A 27,500-nucleotide genomic window follows, 5' to 3' on the forward strand; every position below is an offset into this window, starting at 1 on the left:
ATATAAGAAAGGAGGAGTGATGTTTCTAGTTAAGAAAAGCTTAAAGGTGGTTGAAATAGAATATGGCAATGGATTAGCTGAGGCAATAAAAATTGGAGTGGAAAATACACAAGGCAAAAAGAGGCAATACATAGTGATGTACATACCACCAAAAACCAATGCCTGGTCAAACGAAGAATATGAAATAATGATAAAAGACACAATGAACTGGATAGAGAAAATGCTAAGTGATGATAAACTGATCATGATGGGAGACTTTAACTGTAAGGAGGTGTGTTGGAAACAGTGGTACACGGAGGGAACAGAATCATTTTGGGGAAATAAATTATTACAGCTGGCAATGGATAATATATTAACTCAATGGACAAAAGGTGATACAAGATTTGGAAAATATGGAGAAACATCGACTAAATCTGTTATTTAGTAAGGAACCAGAAGGAATTGAGAATGTTCACATAAGATGTCTGTTAGCCAAAAGTGACCACACTACCACAGAATTCAATATAAATGAGGAAATAGAGAATCAAAGGAATGAAGAACACCATGCTGAGAGATTAAACTACTGTAAGGCAGATTTTGATAAAATGAAGTTTTTTCAAGAGGAGAGATGGGATATGTTCCATAAGGCTACAGGAGTACAAGTGAAGTGGGATGAATTTCTTAAAATATATAAAGGTGAAAAAAAGTTTGTGCCTAAAAAGCAGACAGTAATAGCTGGTATAAAAGAGTGGTTTAATTAAAGATGCAAAGCAGCAAGAAGGATGAAAGAGGATACATGAAAAAATTGAGGAAAAGTACAAGAATTAACCTATGGAATAATTACAAACAAGCAAGAAATGATTATATGAAGATCCTGAGGGATGAACAAAGACAGTATGAAAAAGATATAATATAATAGACAAGTTTAAACATGAGCCCAAACTCTTCTATAGATATGTGAATAGTAAACTGAAAAAGCAAAGTGAGTATAGGAAAGCTAATGGTAGATGGATGAAGACCTGAAAGAGATGACAGAAGTGATAAATAAGAGCTTTAAGGAAGTTTTTACAAAGGAAAAGGAATTTATAAGGCCATTGTGCACATCTAAAAATGGAAAAATAGAGGAATTTCAAGTAACATATGAGGAAATTGATGAAATCATCAAAACGTTAGATGTGAGAAAGGCCACAGGATCGCATGGAGTGTCAGGATGGGTAATAAAAGAAAGCAGTAACCAGCTTAATGATAAATTACATATCATCATATGTACCTCTATTAATGAAGGAATAGCTCCACAGGATTGGAAAAGGGTAAACATCATACCCATATTTAAAGGAGACACACAAGATCCACTAAATTATAGACCGGTTTTGCTGATGAGTGTGGTTGTAAAAATATGTGAAAGGATGATAAAGAACAAATGGACCAAGTTTTTGGAAGATATGGACATTCTCACAACTTGTCAATTTGGCTTTAGAAAAGGGAGATTTCCTTAAAAAACAGAGAGATGCGAACAGTAATAAGGGACCAGACATCAGTGTGGAGCCCAGTATTAAGTGGGGTCCCCAAGAGTCAGTGTTGGCACCAGTAATGTTTGCGGTGTATATAAATGATATGGTGGAGAATGCATCCAGCTATGTGAGTCTTTTAGCTGATGATGCAAAACTTATGAGAAGAGTGAAGGGAACTGAAGATTGTGAAGAATTACAAAGAGATATAGACAACGTGTGGGAGTGGAGCAACAGATGGCAAATGGAATTTAACTCTAATAAGTGTAAAAAGATGGAATTTGGAAAAAGTAACAGAAGATGTAGCTATAACTATATGATGGGAATAAAACAATAAATAAGACAACAAGGGAAAAAGATCTGGGAGTGATTTTCTCAGAGAATGATTTTCTCACAAGAATTTATCACCAGAAAAACATAAAACATATTGACAAGATAACAGGTGAAACTCAGCCTACTAAGAAATATAAGAGTTGCATTTGCTTATCTGGATGTAGAAATGAAGGGAAAAATAATCACCACAATGATACAACCAAGATGAGAATATGCAGCAGTAATTTGGTCACCACATGAAAAAAAGTACATGACAAAGTTGGAAGAAATACAGAGAGCACCAACAAAGATGATAACAGAATTGCAAGATTTGTCATATGAGGAGCGACTAGCTAGAGTGCAACTCCCAACCTTGGAAAAAAGATGAGAGAGAGGTGACTTGATTGCATTGTACTCGTACAGATTGCTGAGTGGGATGGAAAAACTAGATAGGGAACATCTCTTTATAATGAACAAAAGAGAAATAAGAGGACATGGAAAACTAAAAGTAACCACCTGCAGAAGGGTCATAAAGAAGTTTAGCTTCTCTCATAGAAGCATAGAGGCATGGAATGGACTGGTAGGGGAAATGGTGTGTGCTACGAATATTCATGACTTTAAGGAAAAGTTGGATAAAAAGAGTTATGGGGACAGGACAGTACGAGCTTAGCTCCTCTCCCGTATGTCACAACTAAATAAATACACACACACAAATATAGATACAAATAGAGATGGTTTGGTGTCAAGCCTACAGGAACTTAAAGACTACCTAAAGAACAATAAACCAGACGTGGTATGTTTAATGGAAACCAAACTAAAAGAGGAAATAAAGATGAGATTTGCAAAGAAGGAGAAACAGAAAAGGAAAGGGAGGAGTGATGATATTGATAAAAGAAGATATTGTTGTTGAGGAAGTGGAATATGGTGATGGAATGGCGGAAACTTGGAGCATTTTGATTAAGATCAAAGGAAGTGAAAAAAAGGAAACTTATTGTGACATACATACCACCAAAAAGTAATGCATGGGGCACCAATAGATATAAAACTATGCAACTAGAAACAAGAAACAGCATAGAGGAAATGATAAGGAAAAGTAACAGTACTCTTAGTAGGCAACTTCAACACTAAAGGAATTAACTGCAAGGAAATGGAAGTGAAGGAAAATGTCAAGTCATGGAGCAAGAACTTATGCATACAATGATGGTGAATACAATGAGACAATGGGTGAACAAGCCTATAAGATGCAGAGAAGAACCATCACAGTTGGACTTAGTGTTTACAAAAACCCCAGAAAGTAGACCAATTATACATTGTCTGAGTCCAATGGAAAGAAGCGCTCATGTGACAACAGAAATAGTACTACAGGAGGAAACAGCGTTGCACAGGAATGAACAATTTAGAAATGGGAGACAGAACTATCCTAAGGTACACTTTGCTGAGCTTAATAAATTTTATGGAAAAATTAACTGGAAAGACCTATTTGAAGGTAAAGTAGTATAAGAAAAATATGAGATATTTTTGAGCAAGTATAGAAAAGGGATGCAACAGTTTGTGTCAAGTTATAAAGTGAAAACTGGAAAACATGAATGGTATAATGCCAGATGTGTAAAAGCAAAAATGAAAAATGGACAGGGCATGGAGGAAAATAATAAGAAAACTAACACAAATACTAGGGAGGAATACAGAAAGGAAAGGAATGAATATGGTACAATAAGTAGAGAAGAAGATAGAAATTTTGAAAGTGACATGGTAAAAAAATGCAAGGAAGACCCCCAAATTCTTCTACAGATACATAAATGGATAAATGAAACATAGGGATGACATAAGCAAGTTAAAAAGAGAATGAAGAATTTATGAAACTACTGAGGAGATAAGTGAGCTAATGAATGAGAGTTTTCAATTGGTTTACAAAGGAAACCAATTTTGTGGGACTGAAAGTGGTATCACAGAATGAGGGAATACAGGAGATACAAGTAAAGAGACAAGAAATCAAGAAATTGCTGGAAGAGCTGGATGTTAGAAAAGCTATGGGACCAGATCAAGTGGATGAAGTATGAAATAGAATATTAAAAGAATCCAGAGAACAAATAGAAGAACCCATATGGGATATAATTAACAGCTTTTTGAAAGAAGCAATTTGAATTCAGGAAAGGAAGATCCTGTGTCACAAATCTACTGAGCTTTTATGCGAGTAACAGATGGAGTGCAAGAGAGGGACGGATGGGTTGATGTGGTATACCTGGATCTCAAAAAAAAGCATTCGATAAAGCTCCCCACAAAAGTCTTATGTGGAAGCTAGAGAATAGAGGAGGACTAAAGGGAGCAACATTGAGATGGATGGAGGATTATTTACAAGGGAGGGAAATGAGAACAGTAATCAGAGATGCTAATTCAAGTTGGCACAAAGTGACAAGTGGGGTACTGCAAGGATCTGTGTTGGCACTTATTATGTTTCAAATATATGTAAATGATATGACAGAGGATCTAAATAGTTATATAAACCTTTTTGCTGATGATGCAAAAATAATGAAAATAATAAAGAATGAAAATGACTACAAGGAGCTACAAAAGGATATTGACAAGATATATGCAGAGAGCCAAAGATGAAAACTAGAATTTAATGCCAGAAAATGCCATGTGTTGGAAATAGGAAAAGTAAAGAGAGACCTTAATGGAAGTACAAAATGGGAGAAGAAATAATAACAAAAAGTAATGAAGAAGAAAAAATTTGAGAGTAATGATCCAGGACACACTATTACCTGAAAGGTACATAAACAGAATATTCACCTCTACATACTGCTTGTTAACAAACATTAGGGTGGCAACTATTTAGATAAGGAAATGATGAAGAAAATTATAGCAAGCATTATTCGACCTAAATTGAAATACGCAGCAGTAGTTTGTGCTCTACATTGCAAAAAAAGATACATGGAAACTGGAAAGAATACAGAAGATACTGACAAAGATGGTACCAGAATTGAAAGACTTGAGATTGGATTACCAACACTACAGAAGAGAAGAGAAACAGACCTGATAACAATGTACAAATTAGTAAACAATATAGAAAGAACAGACAGAAATTACTTTGTACCACAGATGGAGGAGGGAGAGAGATGGATGAGGGGGCATGGGAGGAAAATAAAGAAGAGTGGATGTTCGAGCAACATCAAGAAATGCAGCTTCCCATATTGAACTATTGAAATCTGGAATGATTTAAAGGAAGAGATGATGGTGGCAAACAGTGTACACATGTTTAAAGAGAAACTGGATAAATATGGTCATGGAGACATGACAAAATAAGCTTTGACTCATGCCCTGTACAACATAAGTATAAGTAGCTAAATACAACTAGGTAAATACAAACACACACACAAGACACACATGTACTCTGCAAAGTTCAGAAAGTACTTTGAGGAAGAGAACTGGACTATGTTACAGAATGCTTTGGGATCCAAGAAAAATTAGAGGAATTTCTCAAAATCTATAAGACAAAAGAAAACAAATAAGAAAACAAATTTGTGCCAAAGGCAATAAAGGAAGAAACAGGTAACAAAGATAAGAAATTATTTTTCAAGTATAAAAAATATTTTTGCATACTTATCTGTTTCATATGACTTAGGAATAGTCCTGGGACTCGTCCCTGATCGCACAAATTAAAGACCCCCTTAAAAACCCTCCATAGTATGTATGGAGGGAGGGAGGGGGTATGAAGAAAATGGGTTGCACACCCCCCCTCCCTCCACCCACCATGCACCAAGGCTGCTCCATTCTTTTTCTGCTCAGGAGAGAAAAAAAAAAAAAAAAAAAAAAAACATGCAGAGGGGAGGAGGGTGGGTTCAAGTCATACGAAACAGGTAAGTATGCGAAAATATTTTTTATACTTGAAAAACAATTTGTCGCACAACCTGTTTCATATGACTTAAGAAGATTCCCACATTTACTGCTGGAGGGTGCATGTTCTAAAAGAAACAACAAAATATAAAAACCTAACCAGAGTTAAAGAACCTGGATGTGTTCTAGTAGAGACCAGATGAACCCCCCAATACTTACAGTGTGTCTTGGAGTGCCCGGAAATAGGAGGCACATGGCAAGGCTATGTACATAAGCGTGCTCTCATCACCTCATAACTCTGGCTAAGTATGGTTAAGTGCAGATGGCGTACATGTTCCCTTCAGTTGCTCCTTAGCTGACAATGTTGCCCACTGCAACTATTGGGCCAAGAGAAAATGTGGCGTCGTCTGTTCACTCAACATCACAAAGGTAGTATTTGGTGAACAGTGAAGGAGGAGTTTTCCATGAGACTGCATTCAGTATCACCGTCACAGATTTGTTACGCCATAGGTTGAGAGAAGTGGCAACACCTCGAATGTCATGTGCCCTCACTCTCAAGGGCATCAGAAAGTCCTCATGCAAGGAGCAATGAGCCTCTAGAATAGTTTCCCTCAGGAGGTAAGATAAGGCATTCCTTGAAAGTGGCTTGGATCTGTCTGAGAGGGAGACAAAGAGGTTCCTAGGTCTGGCTGTTACCTCCTTCATTCTCTCCGATAAGATGCGTAAAGCCCTAACTGGGCATAACACTCATTCTTCATCATCCCATCCCACAGCGACTGCCAGGCTCTTAATCTGGAACTCTCTAGGGAGGAGGTTTGAGATCGTTTCCGTCTTTTCTATGAATTCTGGTCATCACCCTGCCGACTCTCTTAGCGGTCACTAATGAAACGAGGAAAAGACCCTTCTTGATGAGGTTCCTAAACGATGTAGTCCTCAGGGGTTCGAAAGGTGCCAACGAAAGAGTCTTCAGAACCACATCCAGATTCCAAGATGGTGGACTGACGATCCTTTTGGGGGCCTGGATCATGAATGATACCATTGCCTGAATTTGTTCCATTTATATTGGTAGTTCACAAAAGTGGAATTCCATCTAGATTTCGCCACTGTCTTCGCCACCCTTCTGGAATAGCCCCAAAATCGGATAAGTTGCTTGATAGTCTCCATCCTTCTAGTTGAAGCACGTGGAGATTGTGGTGGAACCTGTGGAAGTGGGACTGATGGAAAAGATCTTTCCTGAAGGGAAGCCTCCTTGGAGTGTCAATGGATAACTCCACCAGGTCTGTGAACCACTCTCTCTCTGAGGCCAGAAGGGGGCTATCAGAACTAGTTTGACCCCCTTCGAACTGAGAAGTTTGTTGATCACCTTCCTGATGACATGGTAGGAAGGAAAGGCATACAGTTCCTTGTGGTCCCAGGGAAAGAGAAATGCATCTGTGGCCACTGCCATTGGGTCGTGAAAAGGTGACACAAAGTTGAGGAGCCTGTAATTCAGACGTGTGGCGAACAGATCCACTAGTGGGTGACCCCACTAGTGAGGTGGCTGTCGCACACCTGTTGATGCAGCACCTACTCTGTGGAGATGGCCTGATCCTTTCTGCTGAGATAGTCTGCCATTACGTTGCTCTCTCTCCTTACAAATTGGGTAAGGATGGTGACATCCTTGTCCTCCGCCCACTGTAGTATTCGTTGGGCTTCGTGGTTGAGCTTGGCAGACCTTGTGCCTCCTGCTTTCTTGATATATGACACAGCCATGGTGTTGTCCAAAAAAATGGCTATCATCTGTCCTTGCAGATTGTCTTCGAACGCTTGAAGTCCCAATCTTATTGCTCTTAGTTCTAGAAGTGTGATATGTTCTCTCTGCTCCTGTAGCAACCAACTGCTGCTCGCCTCCACTTCCAGAATGGACACTCCCCAACCTTCTAGTGATGTGTCAGTGTATGGGAACAGCTCCGGGTTCTCTATCTCCAGTGAGTGGCCTCAGAACAGGTTCATAGTGTCTAACCACCACTGGAGGTCCTTCAGAACTCCCTGGGACGTTGGTACTGGATGAGAACTGTTTGCCACCCTTCTGTCCCAGTGGTTGGACAACTGGAACTGGAGGCTTCTCATCCTGCGTCGACCTCCTCGGACTAGTTGAGCTAGTGACGAAAGATGGCCGAGCAGGACTAGCCATCCCTGTGCTGGTGGGCAGGACCAGCTCATGAAGTTCTCTATAATCTCCAACAATCTGAATACTCTGTCTTGTGATGGGAAAACCCTCAAAATTGTTGAATGGATTTCCATTCCCATAAAGGTTGTAACCTGCTTTGGTTCTAGATCTGACTTGTTCCAACTGATGGTTATGTTGAGAGTCTTGCACAAACTCAGGAGCTTTTCCCTTGACCTCCTTGCCTCCTGACTGGAGGCTGCCAGTAGAAGCCAGTTGTCTAGGAAACACCCTTGCTGGTGTAAAGCCACTGAAACTAGACCCATCACTCTTGTAAAGATCTGAGGCACTGTTGACAGTCCAAAACACAGAACTTTGAACTGAAATGTGTCTGCAAAACAGCCGATGGATGTGATTCTACCCGTGAGGCTGAAGGGCCAGGGTCCACACTGGAATGGGTCGAGAGAACCAAGTCCTCCAGTAGTTCAGTCATTTGCACCAAACCCTCAGGTTCTGGTTCCCCGAGGGAGGATGATGACAAGTTATGTAAAAAAGTATGTTTCTTACTATAAGACTTAAGTTTCGCTTCTAGGATGCGTTGGTGCTTGTAGGCCTTAAGCAAGTTGTCTTCCTCCCAATCCTTACGCTCGTCACATCTGCTGGTAGAGGTACACGCCCCACTCCTGCACTTAACACAGATGTTATGAGGATCCAAGGTTTCACTACTAATCTGCCTTGTACAGCCTTTGCCATTGCAGATCCTCCTGCTATGTAGAGGAGGCATAGGGTCCATGGCCGATGTAACTCCGTCCATGGCATCCGTCCTTGTGGCCCCAAGATGAAGCCAGCAGGAGAAGCAATCAAGGAAAGCATGTCCTCTCACTTTTGTCGCAGAAAAGAGAATGGAGCAGCCCCAGCGTGCAGTGGGTGGGTGGAGGGAGGGGTGGTATGCAACCCATTTTCTTCATACCCCCTCCCTCCCTCCATAAATACTACAGAGGGTTTTTAAGGGGGTCTTTAATTTCTGCGATCAGGGACAAGTCCCAGGACTCTATTCCTAAGTCATATGAAACAGGTTGTGCAACAAATAATAGATGCATATTCATTTTCATATTTCCACTCTTCCCTCCTAACCCCCTCTACCTCTTAAATTCCTTTGAAACAAACAGTTTGTTCTCAATGAAATTTTCACGACTTCCTATCAAACAATTTATCTATTCTCTCACTTTCTCCTACCAGTTTCTTACTTTCCTATTCCAAGACTTGTCCTCTGCCCATGTTAATTTCTTCTGGCACATCTTTTTTTTGCAGTATTTTCTCACATGCTCTCTTTTTTTTACAGTTATTTTTATCTCAGCTGTTCACCATGCACTTCCCTTACCCCTATTCTTAAACCTTCTGCACCTTATAATTTCCACTGCTACTGCTGTCTCTATGCTTTAAATACATTAAACACATACTTTACACATGATTCCTCCCAAACTGTCAGCTTTGCTTCTCTCAGTCTTCCACCTAATCCTATCTATGCTTTTTTCTGTCCAATCTTTCACTAGCCACTATTGTACTCATTTTCTTACTATCACCATTCCTACCATACTCTTTCATCTATCTCTTTTTTTTTACTTTTACCTACCAAAGCATAGTGATCTGAGCCATCCCTCTCACTAACATGGCATCCATCAAATCCTTTCATAGCCTCTTATCAATCTCTACATAGTCAATTTCTGCTCCACTCTCTTCAACCTCTTTATACTTGTGAATAATTTTATACTGAAAGAAAGGTATTTGCAAAGAACAACCCTTTCCTTAAAAAAATCTACCACTTCCTACTCTCATTAACTCCATGTACTCCCCATTTTCCACTACACCTGGTACCTCACTACTTCCATCTTTTCCATTCATATCTCCAACTAACACTATCTTTTCCCTTGTCCCAATTTTCCTGAGACACTTGTTTATATCATTCAAAAATTTTCTCATCTCCTTCCTCTTTGCATTTACGTAAATCCATGCATACCTAACAACTCCCATTTTTTTCCCACTGCCTACACTACATATCCTGGATCCTTGCCACCAATGTTCCAGGAGGATTCCCTACCATATTGTTGGGGACATAATGAGAACACATTACCAAGGCACTGGAAAGAATATAAAGAATAACAGCTAAGATGATGTCAGAGTTGAAAAATCTAACTCATGAGAAAATATCAAAAGAAACAGATTTCTCAGCATTCAGAGAGAGAGAGAGAGAGAGAGAGAGAGAGAGAGAGAGAGAGAGAGAGAGAGAGAGAGAGAGAGAGAGAGAGAGAGAGAGAGAGAGAGAGAGAGAGAGAGAGAGAGAGACTTAATTACAACACATAAATTAATGAGTGAACTGAAAGAAATTGAACTTACAAGTATCTACTACTGTAGGGAGAAGCAGAAGCTAGGTATTGTTACAACCAGATCTCAGCCCCTCTTACAGCTGCCTTGATGTGGGTCAGCTTTCACTTCCATTACCAGAATCTCATGCACTTTATATTTTTGCCTAGAATCATGCCAAGCTTGTTCTCCAACTAGCCAAAAACTCCTTCATTAATAGAAATTGTCAAAATCTTTCAAGATCTAACTCCCCTTGTGAATTCTGACAGCAAGCCAAAAACATCTCCAATAACTTTGCTTCTTTCCCTCCTTTATTTCAACCAGATGGCACTACTGCTATCACATCTATCTCTAAAGTTGAACTCTTCACTCAAACCTTTACTAAAAACTCTACCTTGGATAATTCAGGGCATGTTCCTCCCTCTCCTCCACCCCCTGATTACTTCATGGTACCTATTAAAATTCCTTGCAATGATGTTTTCTATACCCTCGCTGGCCTAAACCCTTGGAAGGCTTATTGACCTGATGGGGTCCCTCCTATTGTTCTCCAAAACTGTGCCTCTGTGCTTACACTTTGCCTAGTCAAACTCTTTCAATTCTCTCTGTCAACATCTACCTTTTCTTCTTGCTGGAAGTTTGCCTACATTCAGGCTGTTCCTAAAAAGGATGACCATTCTAATCCCTTAAATACCATTCTATTGCTTTAATTTCCAGTCTATCTAAAGTTTTTGAATCTATCTTCAACACGAAGATTCTTAAACACCTATCACTTCACAACCTTCTATCTGATTGCCAGTATGGGTTCTGTCAAGGCCACTCTACTGGTGATCAGTCTTTCCTTACTGAGTCTTGGTCATCCTCTTTTAGAGATTTTGGTGAAACTTTTGCTGTTACCTTAGACATATCAAAAGCTTTTGACAGAGTGTGGCACAAAGCTTTGATCTCCAAACTACCCTCCTATGACTTCTATCCTTCTCTCGGTAACTTCATCTCAAGTTTCCTTTCTTTCTTTCTTTGCTGCTGTGATAGACAGTCACTGTTCTTCTCCTAAATCTATTAACAGTGTTCCTCAGGGTTCTGTCCTATCACTCACTCTCTTCCTGTTATTCATCAGTAATTTTCCAAGTCTTTTCATAGATGTCCAACCCTTCAGGAAGTAAACAGTTCACGCAGGGAAGCCACAGAATGTCTGACTTCTGATCTCTCTAATATTTCTGATTGGGGCAGAGCAAACTTGGTATTGTTCAATGCCTCAAAAATTCAATTCCTCCATCTAACAATTCGACACAACCTTCCAGACAACTAACCCCTCTTCTTCAATGACACTCAACTGTCCCCCTCTTCTACAGTGAACATCCTTGGTCTGTCCTTTTCTTATAATCTAAATTGGAAACTTCACATCTCTAGCAAAAACAGCTTCTATAGAGTTAAGCGTTCTGAGACATCTCCACCAGTTTTTCTCATACCCCTAGCTGCTAACTGTGTACAGGGGCCTTATCTGTCGATGTAAAGAGTATGCTTCACATGTATGGGAGGGGTAGGGGGTTCTACTCATACCGCACTTCTAGACAGGGTGGAATCAAAAGCTTTTTGACTCATCAACTCCTCTCCTCTAATTGACTGTCTCCAGCCTCTTTCTCATTGCAGCAATGTTGCATCTCTTGCTATCTTCTGCTATTTTCAGGCTAACTGATCTTCTGATCTTGCTAACTGCATGCCTCCCCTCCTGTGGCCTCACTGCACAAGACTTTCTTCTTTCTCTCACTCCTATTCTGTCCACCTCTCTAATGCAAGAGTTAACCAGTATTCTCAATCATTCATCCCTTTCTCTGTTAAACTCTGAACTCCCTGACTGCTTCTGTATTTCCACTTCCTATGACTTGGACTCCTTCAAGAGGGAGGTTTCAAATCACTTATCCTTCAGTTTTTGACTACTACTTCAGACCCTATTCAGGGACCAGCATCTCAGTGGGTTTCTTTTTTATTGGATTCTTGTTGCCCTTACCCAGTGTCCCTCCAACATATAAGAAAGAAAATAAATAAATAAATAAATAAATAAAAATGAATAAGTAAATAAATAAAATAAAAATAAAAATAAATAAAATAAAAAACAAAGCTGCCACCCCTGCAGCCCAGTATGAGGCAAATCACTATGTGAATCCAGGCCAATTCGCCAGTCACACACAGCTATAGCCTCAAGGTCACCACCTGTCTCTTTTCACATGGAAAATACAACACGACTTTCTCCCACTTGCTGAGAATGGAGTCATAAGAACACATCACAGGAAAAGACACAGGTACGACATGATACAATTAGACCAGAATATCTTATGAGCATAATGCCCACAACAGCATCCACCCACTGCTCAATAAGGTATTTGGACACACAGCTTTGAGTTAAACAATTTTCAATATCTTGGAAGATAGACTCTGTCTCCCCTTACAGTGGTAAGTCTAGAGAAATGGAAGAAAGTTAACCAAGAAACATATACAAAAATATATCCTCTGGCCATGAAGACAAACAGTAACACACACACAAAGCCAGTCACATTTAGATTACCAAGACACTCAGAATTATCTCAAGACACTGGACATTGACAAACAGGAAGGGATAAAAGCCTGCTCACAAGATGGATACAGCACAAAACACAATCATGAGTGGAGCCACACCAAGGAAATTCCCTTAAATCATGAGAGCAACAGAAAACAGTCTCTCCCATAGGGAATGATGTTGTAATCGATCATGTAAGGCATACGACTAATATCCTTCCCTCGGATACTATATAACTTATGCCCCAATTATAGCCTTAAATTGCTGGCTCTCAGATGTATGTCTTTCTCTCACTTATGTCAAGCCATCACTGAACCATGGGAATGCATACCAGCCAGCCAAGGAGACGGGCCGGTCAGGAAAGGGAGGAACAGGGAGCTGGGAGGCTAGACAACATGTTTCCACACTCCCTTGCTTTTCTATCTCTTTCTATTTCTCTCTCATCTCCTTTCTGTTACCACTAAGAGACTTTTCATAAAAATATGTAAAAATGCACAAGAAAAGCTGAAATGGAAAATCTTCGACCAACACAAAAGAACAGCTTCCCATCAGGAATACAAATAACTGACATGGATTAAAGGAGGACGTGATAGTTGATGAAGAGTGTACATCAACTGTAGGAAAGATTACATAAATACAGATACAAAGACAGGACCACACGAGTGCAGGTCAAGTCTGTATACCACAGTAAATAAAACAGCAAATATACACACACACACCTTCCTGGGGACGGTCCACAGTGTACCACAACTTGAACTTGTTTGGGTGCTGTGCTTGAATTTCTTCCAGCTCCTGCCGTAACAAAATGTCAGCCTCTGTTTGATTAGCAAACACCAGTGCCAGCTGAGTAGTGTCTCCCTCATCTCTAACCACCTGACGCACCAGCTGCAGCATGGGAGTGATACCAGTGCCACCTAAAGAGTTAGTCATTATTTTATACAAGATAACCATAGAGAGAGAGAGAGAGAGAGAGAGAGAGAGAGAGAGAGAGAGAGAGAGAGAGAGAGAGAGAGAGAGAGAGAGAGAGAGAGAGAGAGAGAGAGAGAGAAAGCAGGGCTTTGAAAACTTTATTCACTTAGTCAAGAAAAACTGCATGTCAACTTAGCTTGTGAATGAAAATGAAAACAAAAAATATATTTATGGTGCAGGGAAGCTACCCAAGTCTTTAATAGTTTTATGGATACTAATGCAGTGGTTAGGAGAGTTCTCACATTTCCTCACATTATCAATTCATGTCTTTTTCATTGTTTATTGACAGTATCATAAATTTACATATTTCATACTGTTTACTCTTGAGATTCTCCTCCTCCTAGGTCAGAGTGAAATTAAAAATCCATTTCCTAATCATTGTATAAATTGAAAAAAGTCAGTGACAAGGTTTATTTGATTTATTTGGTAGCAATCTAACAGGCCTGTTCCATGAACCCCAACCAGCTGCCCAAAAAATTTGACCTTGCAAATTATTATTTATTCCCTCTTATCTAGATATTTCTAAAGACTCACCAGCAATCATGTTGACTTTTTTAGCAGTAACTAGGGCTGGTGGAGACTTTTTGTCAGGCTTGACTGAAAACACTCCACGGTTCCTATATTCCAGAAGACCAGAAGGACCACGCACATCAATGGTCTCTCCCACTTTCATGGCCTCCAGATGCTGACTCATCTTTCCACCTTCGGGGAACTTGGGGTGAACATTCTTGAAGTAGACCTAAGTAAAAGAAATAGTTTACAAAATGTTATGGTTGTTACAATCATCCTTAACCAGCCTTCCATCATCCGACAAGCACTACAAGAAGTTGACCACTGTTTCATTGGAGTTTTGCTTTATACACTGGCATTTCTAGAATAATAAAATATAAGACCAGATGGAAAACAGTCTTGCTGGCTGGAGTGGGCAGCATGAGGCAGAGCAGCAGACCACAGCTTACAGCAAGGTGCTCCTGCATGACTCACCAAGTTACTTGCATTATTCATTTTACATACAATGTTATGGGAAAATTACTGCCAATAAACTGGGAACTTGGGATCCTGGTGTCTTTCATTTTCAACCTAAACTACAACTACTGCCAATAAACTGGGAACTTGGGATCCTGGTGTCTTTCATTTTCAACCTAAACTACAACAGAATCTTGTGGCGTAGTGAGTAGGATCTAGTGAGCCACACTACAATCAACTTGTGTTCCTGTTTACCTACATGTTCAGTTGCACCACCATGACAGCTGATCAACAATGGCCGACATGAACAAGCTAATGCAGCAGCAAATGAAGGCACACCAGAAACAGATAGAAGCATTGGTGAATTGTCTGTTACCACCTAACAATGGAGCTCCACTTACATCTTCACTGGTAAGCTTCCCCATTTTCACTGCCTTCGATCCCACTACAGAGTTTTGGAGGGAGTATCATGCCCGGTTTGACACCTATGCAGGAGCTAATTCCATCCCTATGGATAAAGTGGCTCAAATGTTCCTAACTAACTGGACTATCTCTGTTTACAAGCTCCTTGGGAGTTTGGCTAGTCAGGAGAAACCACCCAAAGATATCAATGAACTCACCATGGATAGCCAGTATGACCCTAAAACAGTGGTTCTGAACCAGGACTGTGCGAGCACAGGATGGGAGGGAAAAAAAATCATGGAAAATCACAGACTCACTGGCTATTAGTACAAAGGATATGCAGCTATTATACCCTATATAGACTAGCCAAGAGCTATCTATCTTTCTATCTATCTATCTATCTATCTATCTATCTGATTCTACCTATCTATCTATGGTGACATAGTTGGGGATGGGGTTGAGTGGGTGGCACAGGGAGGAGGGGGGGGGGGCCCAACTGCATTGAACCAGCTTTGGGGGCCCCAGCTTGCAAAAAGTTGAGAACCCCTGCCCTAAAAGGTTCACAGTTCAAGAACATCAAGTTTTGGTCTCCCATGGAATGGAAACCTTGTGAGTCGGTGCATGAGCTCACAACAAGGATACACCAAGTGACACCTGTGACTGTGTTTATAAAAGATCATCAGGGTGAAGCCAAGTGCACATGCTTCATTTGTTCATTTGATAATGAGGTAGTTTTAAAGGCAGTTTTCAAGGTTAATAATAACAACCTTACTTTCAGCAAAGCTGTAGAGATGGCAGTGAAGATAGAAGACACTGCAAAGGTTGTCAAGGAGATAGCATATGGTTCCATGGCAGCCACAACTACACCAGTCTTCAGGGTGAAGCCTTAGGGCACTTATCAGGACAGAAGGCACCTATTTTCCCAAAAGGTACATGTCCACGTTGTGGCAAGACTAACCACTTTGCAAAGTACTGTCATTTCATCAACACTACATGCTGGTTTTGCCAACAGGGGCATCTCAAGATGGTCTGCTTACAGAAGAATTATAGTAAAAAGCCAATCAACCACCTTCCAAAGAATCAACCAGTCCAACTTGTCAGGAATATCCCTGGTGATGATCCCATATTACAGCAACTCCAGTTGAACTGCAAGTTGTTCAATTCTGAGGTGGACACTGGCGCAAAAGACAACTTATGTTCCACAGGCACCTGGACAAGTCTTGGTAAGCCTCCTCTAAGAACTAATGTTGTTTGAAATGTTTCTGCTACTAGAGATCATTTGCCAATTCTAGGCACCTTCATAGCTAAGGCTTCTTTGGCTCATTCTCTTGCAAAGATCACTGATATCACACTCAATGTCTCTATTCTCCCTAGTCTTAACTTGCTGGGACGGACAGCATTATGTGAGCTTGACATCAACATACATGCTTTAATGCAGGAGCCTGAGTTTGACATCTGCAGCGATGTAGATACCATCCTGGAGAGTGACTCGCTTGACCATACACTCTTCAAAACCTGCCAGCAACTATGTAAGGAATTTCTGGATCTTTTTAAGCCAGAATTAGGTTGCTTCAAAAACCTTGAATTGGAACTGGCATTCAAGCCAGATATGCACCTTGTCTTCTGCAAACCATGGACTATTCCCTTTGCCATTCTTGAGGACCTTAACAATACTTACACCAGCATCAAGAAGGATGTTCGAGTGCCTACACAGTTCAATGATAATGGAACCCCTGTTGTTGAAATCATTACTGCCAGGCCAGAAGAAGGCAAAGTTTTGTGTTTGCAGATATTATTTGGTCACAGTGAACCAGCAACTGGTAATGCATTGACATTCCATGCTGTTACCAGAGGACTTGATGTGAAAATTAAGTGGTGGCTACAATTTTGCAAAGATTGATCTAGCCAATGCCTATAGTCAGATAATACTTGCAGCCATGAGTTAGAAAAAACTTACCCTGAGTATGCATCGTGGCATACTCAGGGCAAACAAGACTGCCCTTCAGGATCTGCTTAGCACCAGGTTATTTCCAATATATTATGGATCAGCTCACCAATGACCAATGTAGAATTGTCATCTATTTAGATGATATTCTGATAAGTAAAGTGAACACAGAGAAGTACCTCCAGAACCTTCATGCCCTGCTACTAGGTCTATAGGACAAGTGTTTGTGCTGCAACCTAAAAAAGTGTTCCTTTGCCCATTCATCTGTTGAGTACCTGGGCCTTACGTGATGGTATTGCCAAGAGAAGGAAGGTAGATGCAGTTAGTAAAATATCAACACCTACTGATGTTTCTCTTTGCTCATTTTTGGGTTCAGTACAGTTTTACAGCAAGTTCATTACAAATCTTTCTACACTGACGGATCTGCTGACCTGTTTCACAAGGAAGAATACATATTGGAAAATTGTTACCAAGGAGCAAGCAGCTTTCCAATGTCTGCAGGACATCCTGTCACATTGATGCTGTTCTTGCTCAATGATCCTGCCCAGCAGATGTGATGCTTCTAAAGTAGGTATTGGGGCAGCACTATTTCATCATTACACCTATGGTACCAAGTGCCCTATTGGCAATGCTTTCAAGAACTACAAATGGATACATAACACCATTACAGTTGGATATGAAAGGAAGTGTTATCTGTCATCTGTGGCTTAAAGAAATTTCATCACCAATGTCCACAGGTCGGACTGGTATCAACCCTAAGTGTCTTGATATCCCCCCCTCAACTTTTTCTTCATTAACTTTTGCAACATTTGCAGCCTTAGATTTAATTTTCAATCTATTGAACACCACTTTCTTCTGCTAAACCTCACGTTCTTTTCCTCACTGAAACACAGGTGTCTGAGACAAATGATAGTAGCCCCTTTTCTGTTCCCTCCTACTTTCTCTATCCACATTTTCAATCCAAAGCTGGATATTGTGTATATGTGCACAATGACTTCACCTGTTCTCATGCCTGTGCTCTTGAATCTTTCAAATTTTCTATCATCTGGCTACGACTACAGTCACTCTCAAACTAAATTTATCTGTGCTGTATACCTCTCACCTAATTTCTGACTATAAAAAAAATTCTTGGACTTACAAAGTCATTCTGACTCTTTCATTTTAGGGAGATCTCCATTCTTGAAGACTTCAATGTTCACCAGTTTTGGCTTTCCTCTCCCTTCACTGATCATCCTGGTGAACTAGCCTTTAATTTTTCTATCCTTCATGACCTAGAGCAACTGGTGCAACACCCTACTCGTATTTCAGACTGTCTTGGAGATAAGCCTAACATTCTTGATCTTTTCCTAACCTCTTATCCATTTGCTCATGCTGTCACCCTATTTTTTTCCATTGGGATCCTTCAATCACAACCTCATATCTGTATCTTATTCTATGGCTCCAATCCCTCCTCAGGATCTCCCAAAGCAGAAGTGCCTCTGGCATTTTGCCTCTGCTAATTGGGGTAGCCTGAGGAGGTACTATGCTGATTTTCCTTGAAATGACTACTGCTTCCATGTCAGAGACCTGAGACACCCATGTGTGCTGAGTGCATAACAGAGGTGATAGTGTCTGGCATGGAGGTGTACATTCCTCACTCTTTCTCTGGACTTAAACCTTCCAAATCTTGGTTTAACACAGCTTGTTCTCGTGCTATATATGATAGAGAGGTGGCCCACAAAAGGTATTTGAGCCTTCTAACACCTGAATCTCATACACTTTATATTTCTGGCCAGAATCATGTCTGTTCTCCAACTAGCCAAAAACTCCTTCATTATTAGAAAGTGTCAAAATCTTTCAAGATCTAACTGTCCTCTTGATTTCTGGCAGGTGAACTCTTCCCTCAAATCTTGGTTAAAAACTTCACCTTGGATGATTCAGGGCTTGTTGCTCCCTCTCCTCCACCCTCCATCTACTTTATGCTACCCATTAACATTCTTTACAGTGATGTTTTCTATGCCCTCACTGGCCTTAACCTGATGGGGTCCCTCCTATTGTTCTTTGAAACTGTGCCTTCATGCATGCACCTTACCTAGTCAAACTCTTCCAACCCTGTCTATCAACAACTAACTTTCCTTCTTGTTGGAAGTTTGCCTACTTTCAGCCTGTTTCTAAAAAAAGGGTGACTATTCTAATTCCTCAAAGTACCATCCCATTGCTTTTATTTCCTGCCTCCCTAAAGGTTTTGAATCTACCTCAACAGGAAGATTCTTAAACATCTATCACTTCACAACCTTATATCTGATTGTCAGTATGGGTTCTGTTGAGGCCACTCTTGTTCATTCTCTTTTAGGGATTTTGGTAAAACTTTTGCTGTTGCCTTAGACATCAAAAGTTTTTGATAGAGTCTGACACAAAGTTCATCTACCCTCCTACCATTTCTATCCTTTTTCTCTGTAACTTCATCTCAAGTTTCCTTTCTGAACATTCTATTGCTGATGTGGTTGGTGGTCACTGTTATTCTCCCAAGTCTATTAACAGTGGTGTTCCTCAGGATTATGTCCTGTTCCCCACTCTCTTGCTATTATTCATCAATGATCTCCTAAACCAAACTACTTATTCTATCCACTCCTATGCTGATTTTACCACCCTGCAATTTCCTACATCTTTTCATAAACATTCAACCCTTCAGGAAGTAAACAGTTCACTCAGAGAAGCCACAGAATGCCTGACTTCTGATCTCTGTAAAATTTCTGATTAGAGCAGAGCAAACTTAGTAGTGTTCAGTGCCTCAAAAACTCAATTCCTCCATCTACCAACTCAACACAATCTTCCAGATAACTATCCCCTCATCTTCAATGACACTGAACTGTCCCCTTCTTAGTTTTGTTCTATGCCTCAAAAACACAATTCCTTCATCTATCAATTCGACACAACCTTCCAGATAACTATCTCCTCTTCAATGACACTCAACTGTTCCCTTCTTAGTATTGTTCAGTGCCTCAAAAACTCAATTCCTCCATCTATCAACTTGAAACAGTCTTCCAGATAACTATCCCCTCTTCTTCAATGCCACTCAACTGTCCCCTTCTTCTACACTGAACATCTTTGGTCTGTCCTTTACTTATAATCTAAACTGGAAACTTTACATCTCATCTCTAGCTAAAACACCTTCTATGAAGGTAGGTATTCCGAGTCATCTCTGCCAGTTTTTCTCACCTCCCCAGCTGCTAACTCTACTCTGTACAGAAGCCTTATCCATCCATGTATGGAGTATGCTTCACGTGTGTGGGGGGAGGGGGGGGGGCGGGTTCCACTCATACTGCTCTTTTAGACAGGTTGGAATCAAATGCTTTTTGTCTTATCAACTCCTCTCCTCTAACTGACTGTCTTCAGCCTCTCTCCCATTGGCGCAGTGTTGCATCTCTTGCTATCTTCTAGTGCTATTTTCATGCTAACTGCTCTTCTGATCTTGCTAACTGCATGTCTCCCATCTTGCTGTGGGTTCGCTGCACAAGACTTCCCTTTTTTCTCTCACCCTTATTCTGTCCACCTCTCTAATGCAAGAGTTAACCAATATTCTCAATCATTCATTCCTTTCTATGATACACTCAGGAACTCCCTGTCTGTTTTTATATTTTCTCCTTTCTATGGCTTTAACTCTTTCTAGAGAGAGGTTTCTTTAAATTTTGATGACTCCTTTTGATTTTACAGTGGAACCTATGTTCTTAAACTTAATTAATTCCTGAAAGCTGCTTGAAATCTGAAATTGAAATATAAGTTAAGATACATGTGTGTATATCACAAAAGGCACTATAATAATAATAATAATAATAATAATAATAATAATAATAATAATAATAATAATAATAATAATGCAAAATATGTGCATATGTAAGGATAAATGTGTAAGTGTGCTTATCTGTGTAACACATGGTAATAGAAACACAGTAAAATTAAAAGAAAGCAATAAACACAATATCTTAACAGAGAAAAGCACAGAATGATTCAAATAATGGTGGCAAGAAGCACAGCAGCCAATGACAGAGGAAGGCAAGTTGCCACAGCCAGTCAGAGCACAGGAAAATGTAAACATGGTCAAGGACCAATTAGAGGAGCAGACAGAAATCACATTGTCACTGGGCAGCCAATGAGAGTGTATCAATCTCAATAATCACTTTTATTATATATATGTATATTTCACTATTTCATATATTCATCCATGTGTACCATGGCCAGCTAGTCAGTTCTCCACCTCTCAAGGTAATTTCACATCCACTTCCAGTCCTTAGGAATAACAACTGCATACAAATATTCGTCTTCCCTCCTGGTCATTTCTCCTCCCTTCTTAACCTCAAGGGGAGTTCACACCCACTTCCAGTCCTTAGGGATAACACCTGCGTTTGTCCCCCTTTCTCTACCTCTCAAGGGAATTTCACACCCACTTCCAGTCCTTAGCTCAGATAAATACAGCCCACATGTAGCATCATCAGATCAGTTCCAGTTCAGTTCAAGTCAGAGACACAGTCACCCAGTCACAAGCAGTTAGTCTTGGTCTCTCACTCAGTTCCACTCAATCACAGTCAGCTGAGAGAGATCCTGCTCAAATATAAATCATATCACTTCAGAGAGAGAGAGAGAGAGAGAGAGAGAGAGAGAGAGAGAGAGAGAGAGAGAGAGAGAGAGAGAGAGAGAGAGAGAGTACAACCTCACATTACATTATCTCGAATCCAGTGTGTACAAATCTGTCACCCATTAAATCATGAACTCTTGTCATTGTGTATTTTATTCGTACACATCAACATAATATCAGTTAACCACCCACGACCTCCAAGCTACCAGAATCATCACCTCACTCCAGTTCTCCACACTACCAACACAACAAGCATTTTCATCGACTGGATAAGTAACAAGCATCATCAATCAATCAACTTAGAAACACTAGTGGTAACAACATCTTCCAAGTTTTCTACCATCTGGCTACAACTACAGTCTCTTTCAAACTAAATTTATCTGTGTTGTATACCTCTCACCTAACTCCTCTGACTATAAGAAATTCTTTGACTACTTAACTTCCAAAGTGGAGCACATTCTCTCTTCCCTTTTGCAGATTTCTCCATTCTTGGAGACTTCAATGTTCACCATCAGCTTTGGCTTTCCTGTCCCTTCACTGACCATCCTGGTGAACTAGCCTTCAACTTTGCTATCCTCCACGACCTAGAGCAATTGGTGCAACACCCTACTCCTATTCCTGACCATCTTGGAGATATGCCCAACATTCTTGACCTTTTCCTAACCTCAAATCCTTCTGCTTATGCTGTCACCCTCTCTTCTCCATTGGGCTCTTCCAATCACAATCTCATATCTGTATCTTGTCTTATCGCTCCAATCGCTCCTCAGGATCTCCCTAAGTGAAGGTGCCTCTGGTGTTTTGCCTCTGCTAGTTGGAGGACATGAGGAGGTATTTTGCTGATATTCCTTGGAATGACTACTGCTTCTGTGTCAGAGACCCGTCTTTGTGTGCTGAGCGCATATCAGAGCTAATAGGGTCTGGCATGGAGACGTACATTCCTTGCTCTTTTTCTCGACCTAAACCTTCCAAATCTTGTTCTTCTGCAGCTTGTTCTCATGCTCTACATGATAGAGAGGTGGCCCACAAAAGGTACTTAAGCCTTCCATCATCAGAATCTCATGCACTTTATATTTCTGCCCGGAACCATGCCAAGTCTGTTCTCCAACAAGCCAAAAACTCCTTCATTAATAAAAAGTGTCAAAATCTTTCAAGATCTAACTTCCCTTGCGACTTCTGGCATCTAGCCAAAAATATCTTCAATAACCTTTTCTTCTTCTTCTTTCCCCCCTTTACTTCAGCACGATGCCACCACTGCTATCACATCTATCTCTAAAGCTGAACTCTTCGCTCAAACCTTTACTAAAAACTCTACCCTGGACAATTCAGGGCTTGTTACTCCCTCTCCTCCACCCTCTGACTACTTCATGCTACCTATCAAAATTCTTTGCAATGATGTTTTCCATGCCCTGACTGGCCTAAACCCTCAGAAAGCTTATAGACCAGATGGGGTCCCTCCTATTGTTCTCGGAAACTGTGCCTCTGTGCTTGCACTTTGCCTAGTCAAACTCTTTCAACTCGGTCTGTCAACTTCTACCTTTCCTTCTTGCTGGAAATTTGCCTACATTCAGCCTGTTCCTCAAACTACTGTCCAACTGTTTTAATTTTCTGCTTATCTAAAGTTTTTTAATCTATCCTCAACAGGAAGATTCTTAAACATCTATCACTTCACAACCTTCTATCTGATTGCCAGTATGGGTTCCATCAAGGCCACTCTACTGGTGATCTTCTGGTTTTCCTTACTTGGTCTTGGTCATCCTCTTTTAGAGATTTTGGTGAAACTTTTGTTGTTGCCTTGGGTATATCAAAAGCTTTTGATAGAGTCTGGCACAAAGCTTTGATTTCCAAACTACCCTCCTACAGCTTCTCTCCTTCTCTCTGTAACTTCATCTCAAGTTTCCTTTCTGACTGTTCTATTGCTGCTGTGGTGGACAGTCACTGTTCTTCTCCTAAATCTATTAACAGTGGTGTTCCTCAGGGCTCTGTCCTATCACCCACTCTCTTCTTATTATTCATTAATGATCTTCTAAACCAAACTTCTTGTCCTATCCGCTCCTACGCTGATGATACCACCCTGCACTTTTCTATGTCTTTTCATAGACGTCCAACACTTCAGGAAGTAAACATTTCACACAGGGAAGCCACAGAATGCCCGACTTCTGATCTTTCTAAAATTTCTAATTGGGGCAGAGCAAACTTGGTATTGTTCAGTTCCTCAAAAATTCAATTCCTCCATCTATCAACTCAACACAACCTTCCAGACCACTATCCCTTCTTCTTCAATGACACTCAACTGTCCCCCTCTTCTACACTGAATATTCTCAGTCTGTCCTTTACTTATAATCTGAACTGGAAACTTCACCCACATTAAAACAGCTTCTATGAAGTAAGGCATTCTGAGACGTCTCTGCCAGTTTTTCTCACCCTCCCCCCCCTGCTGCTAACTCTGTACAAAGGCCTTATCTGTCCATATATGGAGTGTGTATCACATGTCTGAGGGGGATTCCACTCATACCACTCTTCTAGACAGAGTGGAATCAAAAGCTTTTCATCTCATCAACTCCACTCCTCTAACTGACTGTCTTCAGCCTCCCTCTCATTGCCGCAGTGTTGCACCTCTAGCTGTCTTCTAGCACTATTTTCATGCTAACTGCTCTTCTGATCTTGCTAACTGCATGCCTCCCCTCCTCCCATGGCCTCACTGCACAAGACTTTCTTCTTTCTCTCACCCCTACTCTGTCCACTTCTCTAATGCAAGAGTTAACCAGTATTCTCAATCATTCATCCCTTTCTCTGGTAAACTCTGGAACTCCCTGCCTGCTTCTGTATTTCCACCTTCCTATGACTTGAATTCCTTCAAGAGGGAGTTTCAAGACACTTACCCTTCAGTTTTTGACTACTGCTTTGGACCCTTTTCTGGGACTGGAATCTCAGTGGGCTTTTTTTTTTTTTATTGGATTTTTGTTGCCCATGGCCAGTGTCCCTCCTACATAAAAAAAAAAAAAAAAGCTTTGATACAAGTGGTGGCCAAGGATCACTGATACAAGAGTACAAGAAGCAAAAATGTGTGCTAAAACAGATAGCAAGGCAGGAAACTACAAAAATATTTGCCACAAAAAATATGACTCACAGCAAAGAAAATGACATATGTCATAAAGTATTGACATATGTCATAGGTATGGCAGATGCATATCATAACTTAGAACATCTATCATAAATTGTGTATCATAAGTTATGACATGAGTGAAACCATCTATCATAACCGTCTGCTACATGTAGCGGTTGCTTGATTTCAAATACTAAAAGACGAAGTAAAAACTGGCGTTTACTACTAATTTATAGCTTCTATAAATATTTCTTTCATTTTCATGTATTGGGATAAGAGACACGATGGGTAAGATAGAAATTCAATCTTTGAAATATAGTATATGTGATCCCACAGGAATGACTCAATTCAAACAAAGTTCAAATGGTTTGGTGATAAGGAAGGCTCTCTCCTTTCTGTGTCACTCAGTTAGGCTTCCTTCACTAGATTGGTAACAAAGAGAATACCTGCATGGTCCAAACAATATCTTCTGATGAGTTTCATGTCACTAAGTTCATTCAATACGTCCTATTTGAGTAAATAATTCCTGAGCTGGAGATGTTGTGGGACAGCTGTGGGGCTGTGGGGAACCTCTGTCATAAACCACTAAGACAGGGTGGATCCAGTCTTAGCATCCTGTGTGGTCATAAACTGTGGGCAGTTTATGACAAGAATGTGCTATTTTGTCCTAGCTGACACATTTCACAGCTAAGACTTGCTAGGACGTGAATATTGCTAGGACGTGAATACTTGCTATTCGTGAATATGGATTATTCACGAAACTCCTTAGATAGGAGCTGGAGAAGCTGGAGACAGGCTTATGGCTGGGGAAGACGACGGCGAGGCACACGGCTGGACTAGGAAAGCAGTAGGAAGACAAAGCTTGACCAGGCTGGCTGGGAAGCCCAGAGGAAAGGTGTGTAGGATGATCCAAATCATAGAATAATAGGCTATGAATCCCATAAGCCACTCAGCAGGCACAGAACAGCAACACAGCAGCAGTGTGGGAGCAGATAACCTGATGTGAAGCTAGACAACAGTGCAGGGCAGCCAGAGATGGCAATGCATGTGGCAGTATGCCAAGGGCAAGTAGCCAGGAATACAGCAGCAACCCCAGAAGTCACAGCAGAACACTGAGCACAGCAGTAGATACCACAGGTAGCTTGGTAGCAGGTGGCTCACAAAGGAAAAAGGCCAAAGACAGGAACAGTGGTGAAAGTGGCAGCAAGGCAGCGGTTGGCTGCGTGATGTCAGGCAGGACAAAGGAACAGTTCACAGAAACGCACCAAAGTCATTCAAAGGCACTGTGGAAGCACTGCTGGCACCAATTTATATGTGCCAGGGATAGTACACACTGTCTGTCAGCTTGTTAAGGTAACAAGTAACAGCAAAACACTGCATAGAGACTCCTTTATATTAACAAAGAGTCTGCGGTACTGAGAGAAGCTGAACGCCATGGGAACTAGCTAGTGACTGAGAAACAACAGGTGTGTGTGGGTGATGCCACAAGGAGCCCACCAGAAATGACTGACAAGAATCATAATTACTGAATAAAATAAATAAATGATAAATAATAGTAATAATGATAACAATCATAATAACAATAACAAGAATAATAATAATAAAAATAAAATTAATTTACAATACATGGATATACTATCATAACCTAAAGAAGACAAGAGACAATGTAGCAGCATGCAGAAATACCATAATACTAGAGGTGGAAATTTTATTAAACATTCATATGTACTGTAAGTATTTCTCTGTCAGATGTAGAGAAAGCCAGGATTCTCACCCTAATTAAAGAGTGTGTGTCTTTTGAAGGAAATTTCAAGGCATAATGGATGAGACTTTTCCTTTATCAAGTGATTCAATGCACCTGCTTGATGTGTACCAGACTGCCTGATCCCTGCCAGGAAACCTGAGTCTGAATGCCCCAGAAAAACATCCCAGACCACTGACACACTTTTAAAGAGAGAAGTGTTAAAGAATCCCAAGATCACAACTGGAGAGAGAGAGAGAGAGAGAGAGAGAGAGAGAGAGAGAGAGAGAGAGAGAGAGAGAGAGAGAGAGAGAGAGAGAGAGAGAGAGAGAGAGAGAGAGAGAGAGAGAGAGAGAGAGAGAGAGAGAGAGAGAATCCTGGTTTGCAAAGAGACATGTCTCAGAGCACCATTTAACACTGCCTCATCAAGGACCTGAAGCTGCCCTCATATTCTCCTGCCAAAAAGCTACTCTTCAAAAGAGCAATGATGAAGACAAGGCTTTCTCTTGTTCAGAAATATGAAACATGGACTGAAAATGATTGGATGAAGGTAATGTGGAGTGATGAGTTCTCATTCAGATGCATTGTCAAGCATCAAGGTACACTGAAGAGGCCTGTTGGTGTCAGCTCTTATGATGAATGCTCCAACTCTCAAACGTCCAGCTTGGGAGGGGCTGCTACACTGTTAATGGTAGGCATGGAGGTTTTACACATACTGTCAAAGAAAGTCACAGTAAATGGCAGCTTTTATATTGAGGTTTTACACAACCACATGCTACCATTCTTCAGAGAACACAAATGTAACTTCTTTATACATGATTGCTCCAGCAAACAGGGCCAAAAAGGTGTCAGGTTCCCTTAAGGACAACAGTGTACAAGTGCTTGACTGGCCTGGCAACTCACCGAACATCAAGCCCATTGAGAATTGTTGGTCCTATATGGAAAGAAAACTACAGAACTATGAAACATCTTGGTGAAGCTCAGCACAAAATGAAGGAAAAGACCTGGATTACAATTATTTCAAGAAACTAAGTGTTTCTATGCCTAAAAGGTTAGATGATTATCAAAGCAAAG

The 27,500-nt window shown here is 40.6% G+C and overlaps 1 protein-coding gene across 3 annotated transcripts in view; it reads right to left on the bottom strand.

Moving 5' to 3' along the window:
• The window catches only part of LOC135104940 (NADH-cytochrome b5 reductase 3-like), a 95,044-nt gene that overhangs the window by 8,040 nt on the left and 59,504 nt on the right, over positions 1 to 27,500 (bottom strand). For all 3 annotated transcript variants that reach the window (XM_064012742.1, XM_064012740.1, XM_064012741.1), the window contains 2 exons: positions 14,192 to 14,396; positions 13,408 to 13,602 (listed from right to left, as the gene is read on the bottom strand). In XM_064012742.1, the coding sequence (XP_063868812.1) occupies positions 13,408 to 13,602; positions 14,192 to 14,396 (400 nt within the window). The remainder of the gene's footprint in view (positions 1 to 13,407; positions 13,603 to 14,191; positions 14,397 to 27,500) is intronic.

The sequence above is a fragment of the Scylla paramamosain genome, chromosome 11 (genome assembly GCF_035594125.1).
Source record: "Scylla paramamosain isolate STU-SP2022 chromosome 11, ASM3559412v1, whole genome shotgun sequence".
NCBI classification, from domain to species: domain Eukaryota; kingdom Metazoa; phylum Arthropoda; class Malacostraca; order Decapoda; family Portunidae; genus Scylla; species Scylla paramamosain.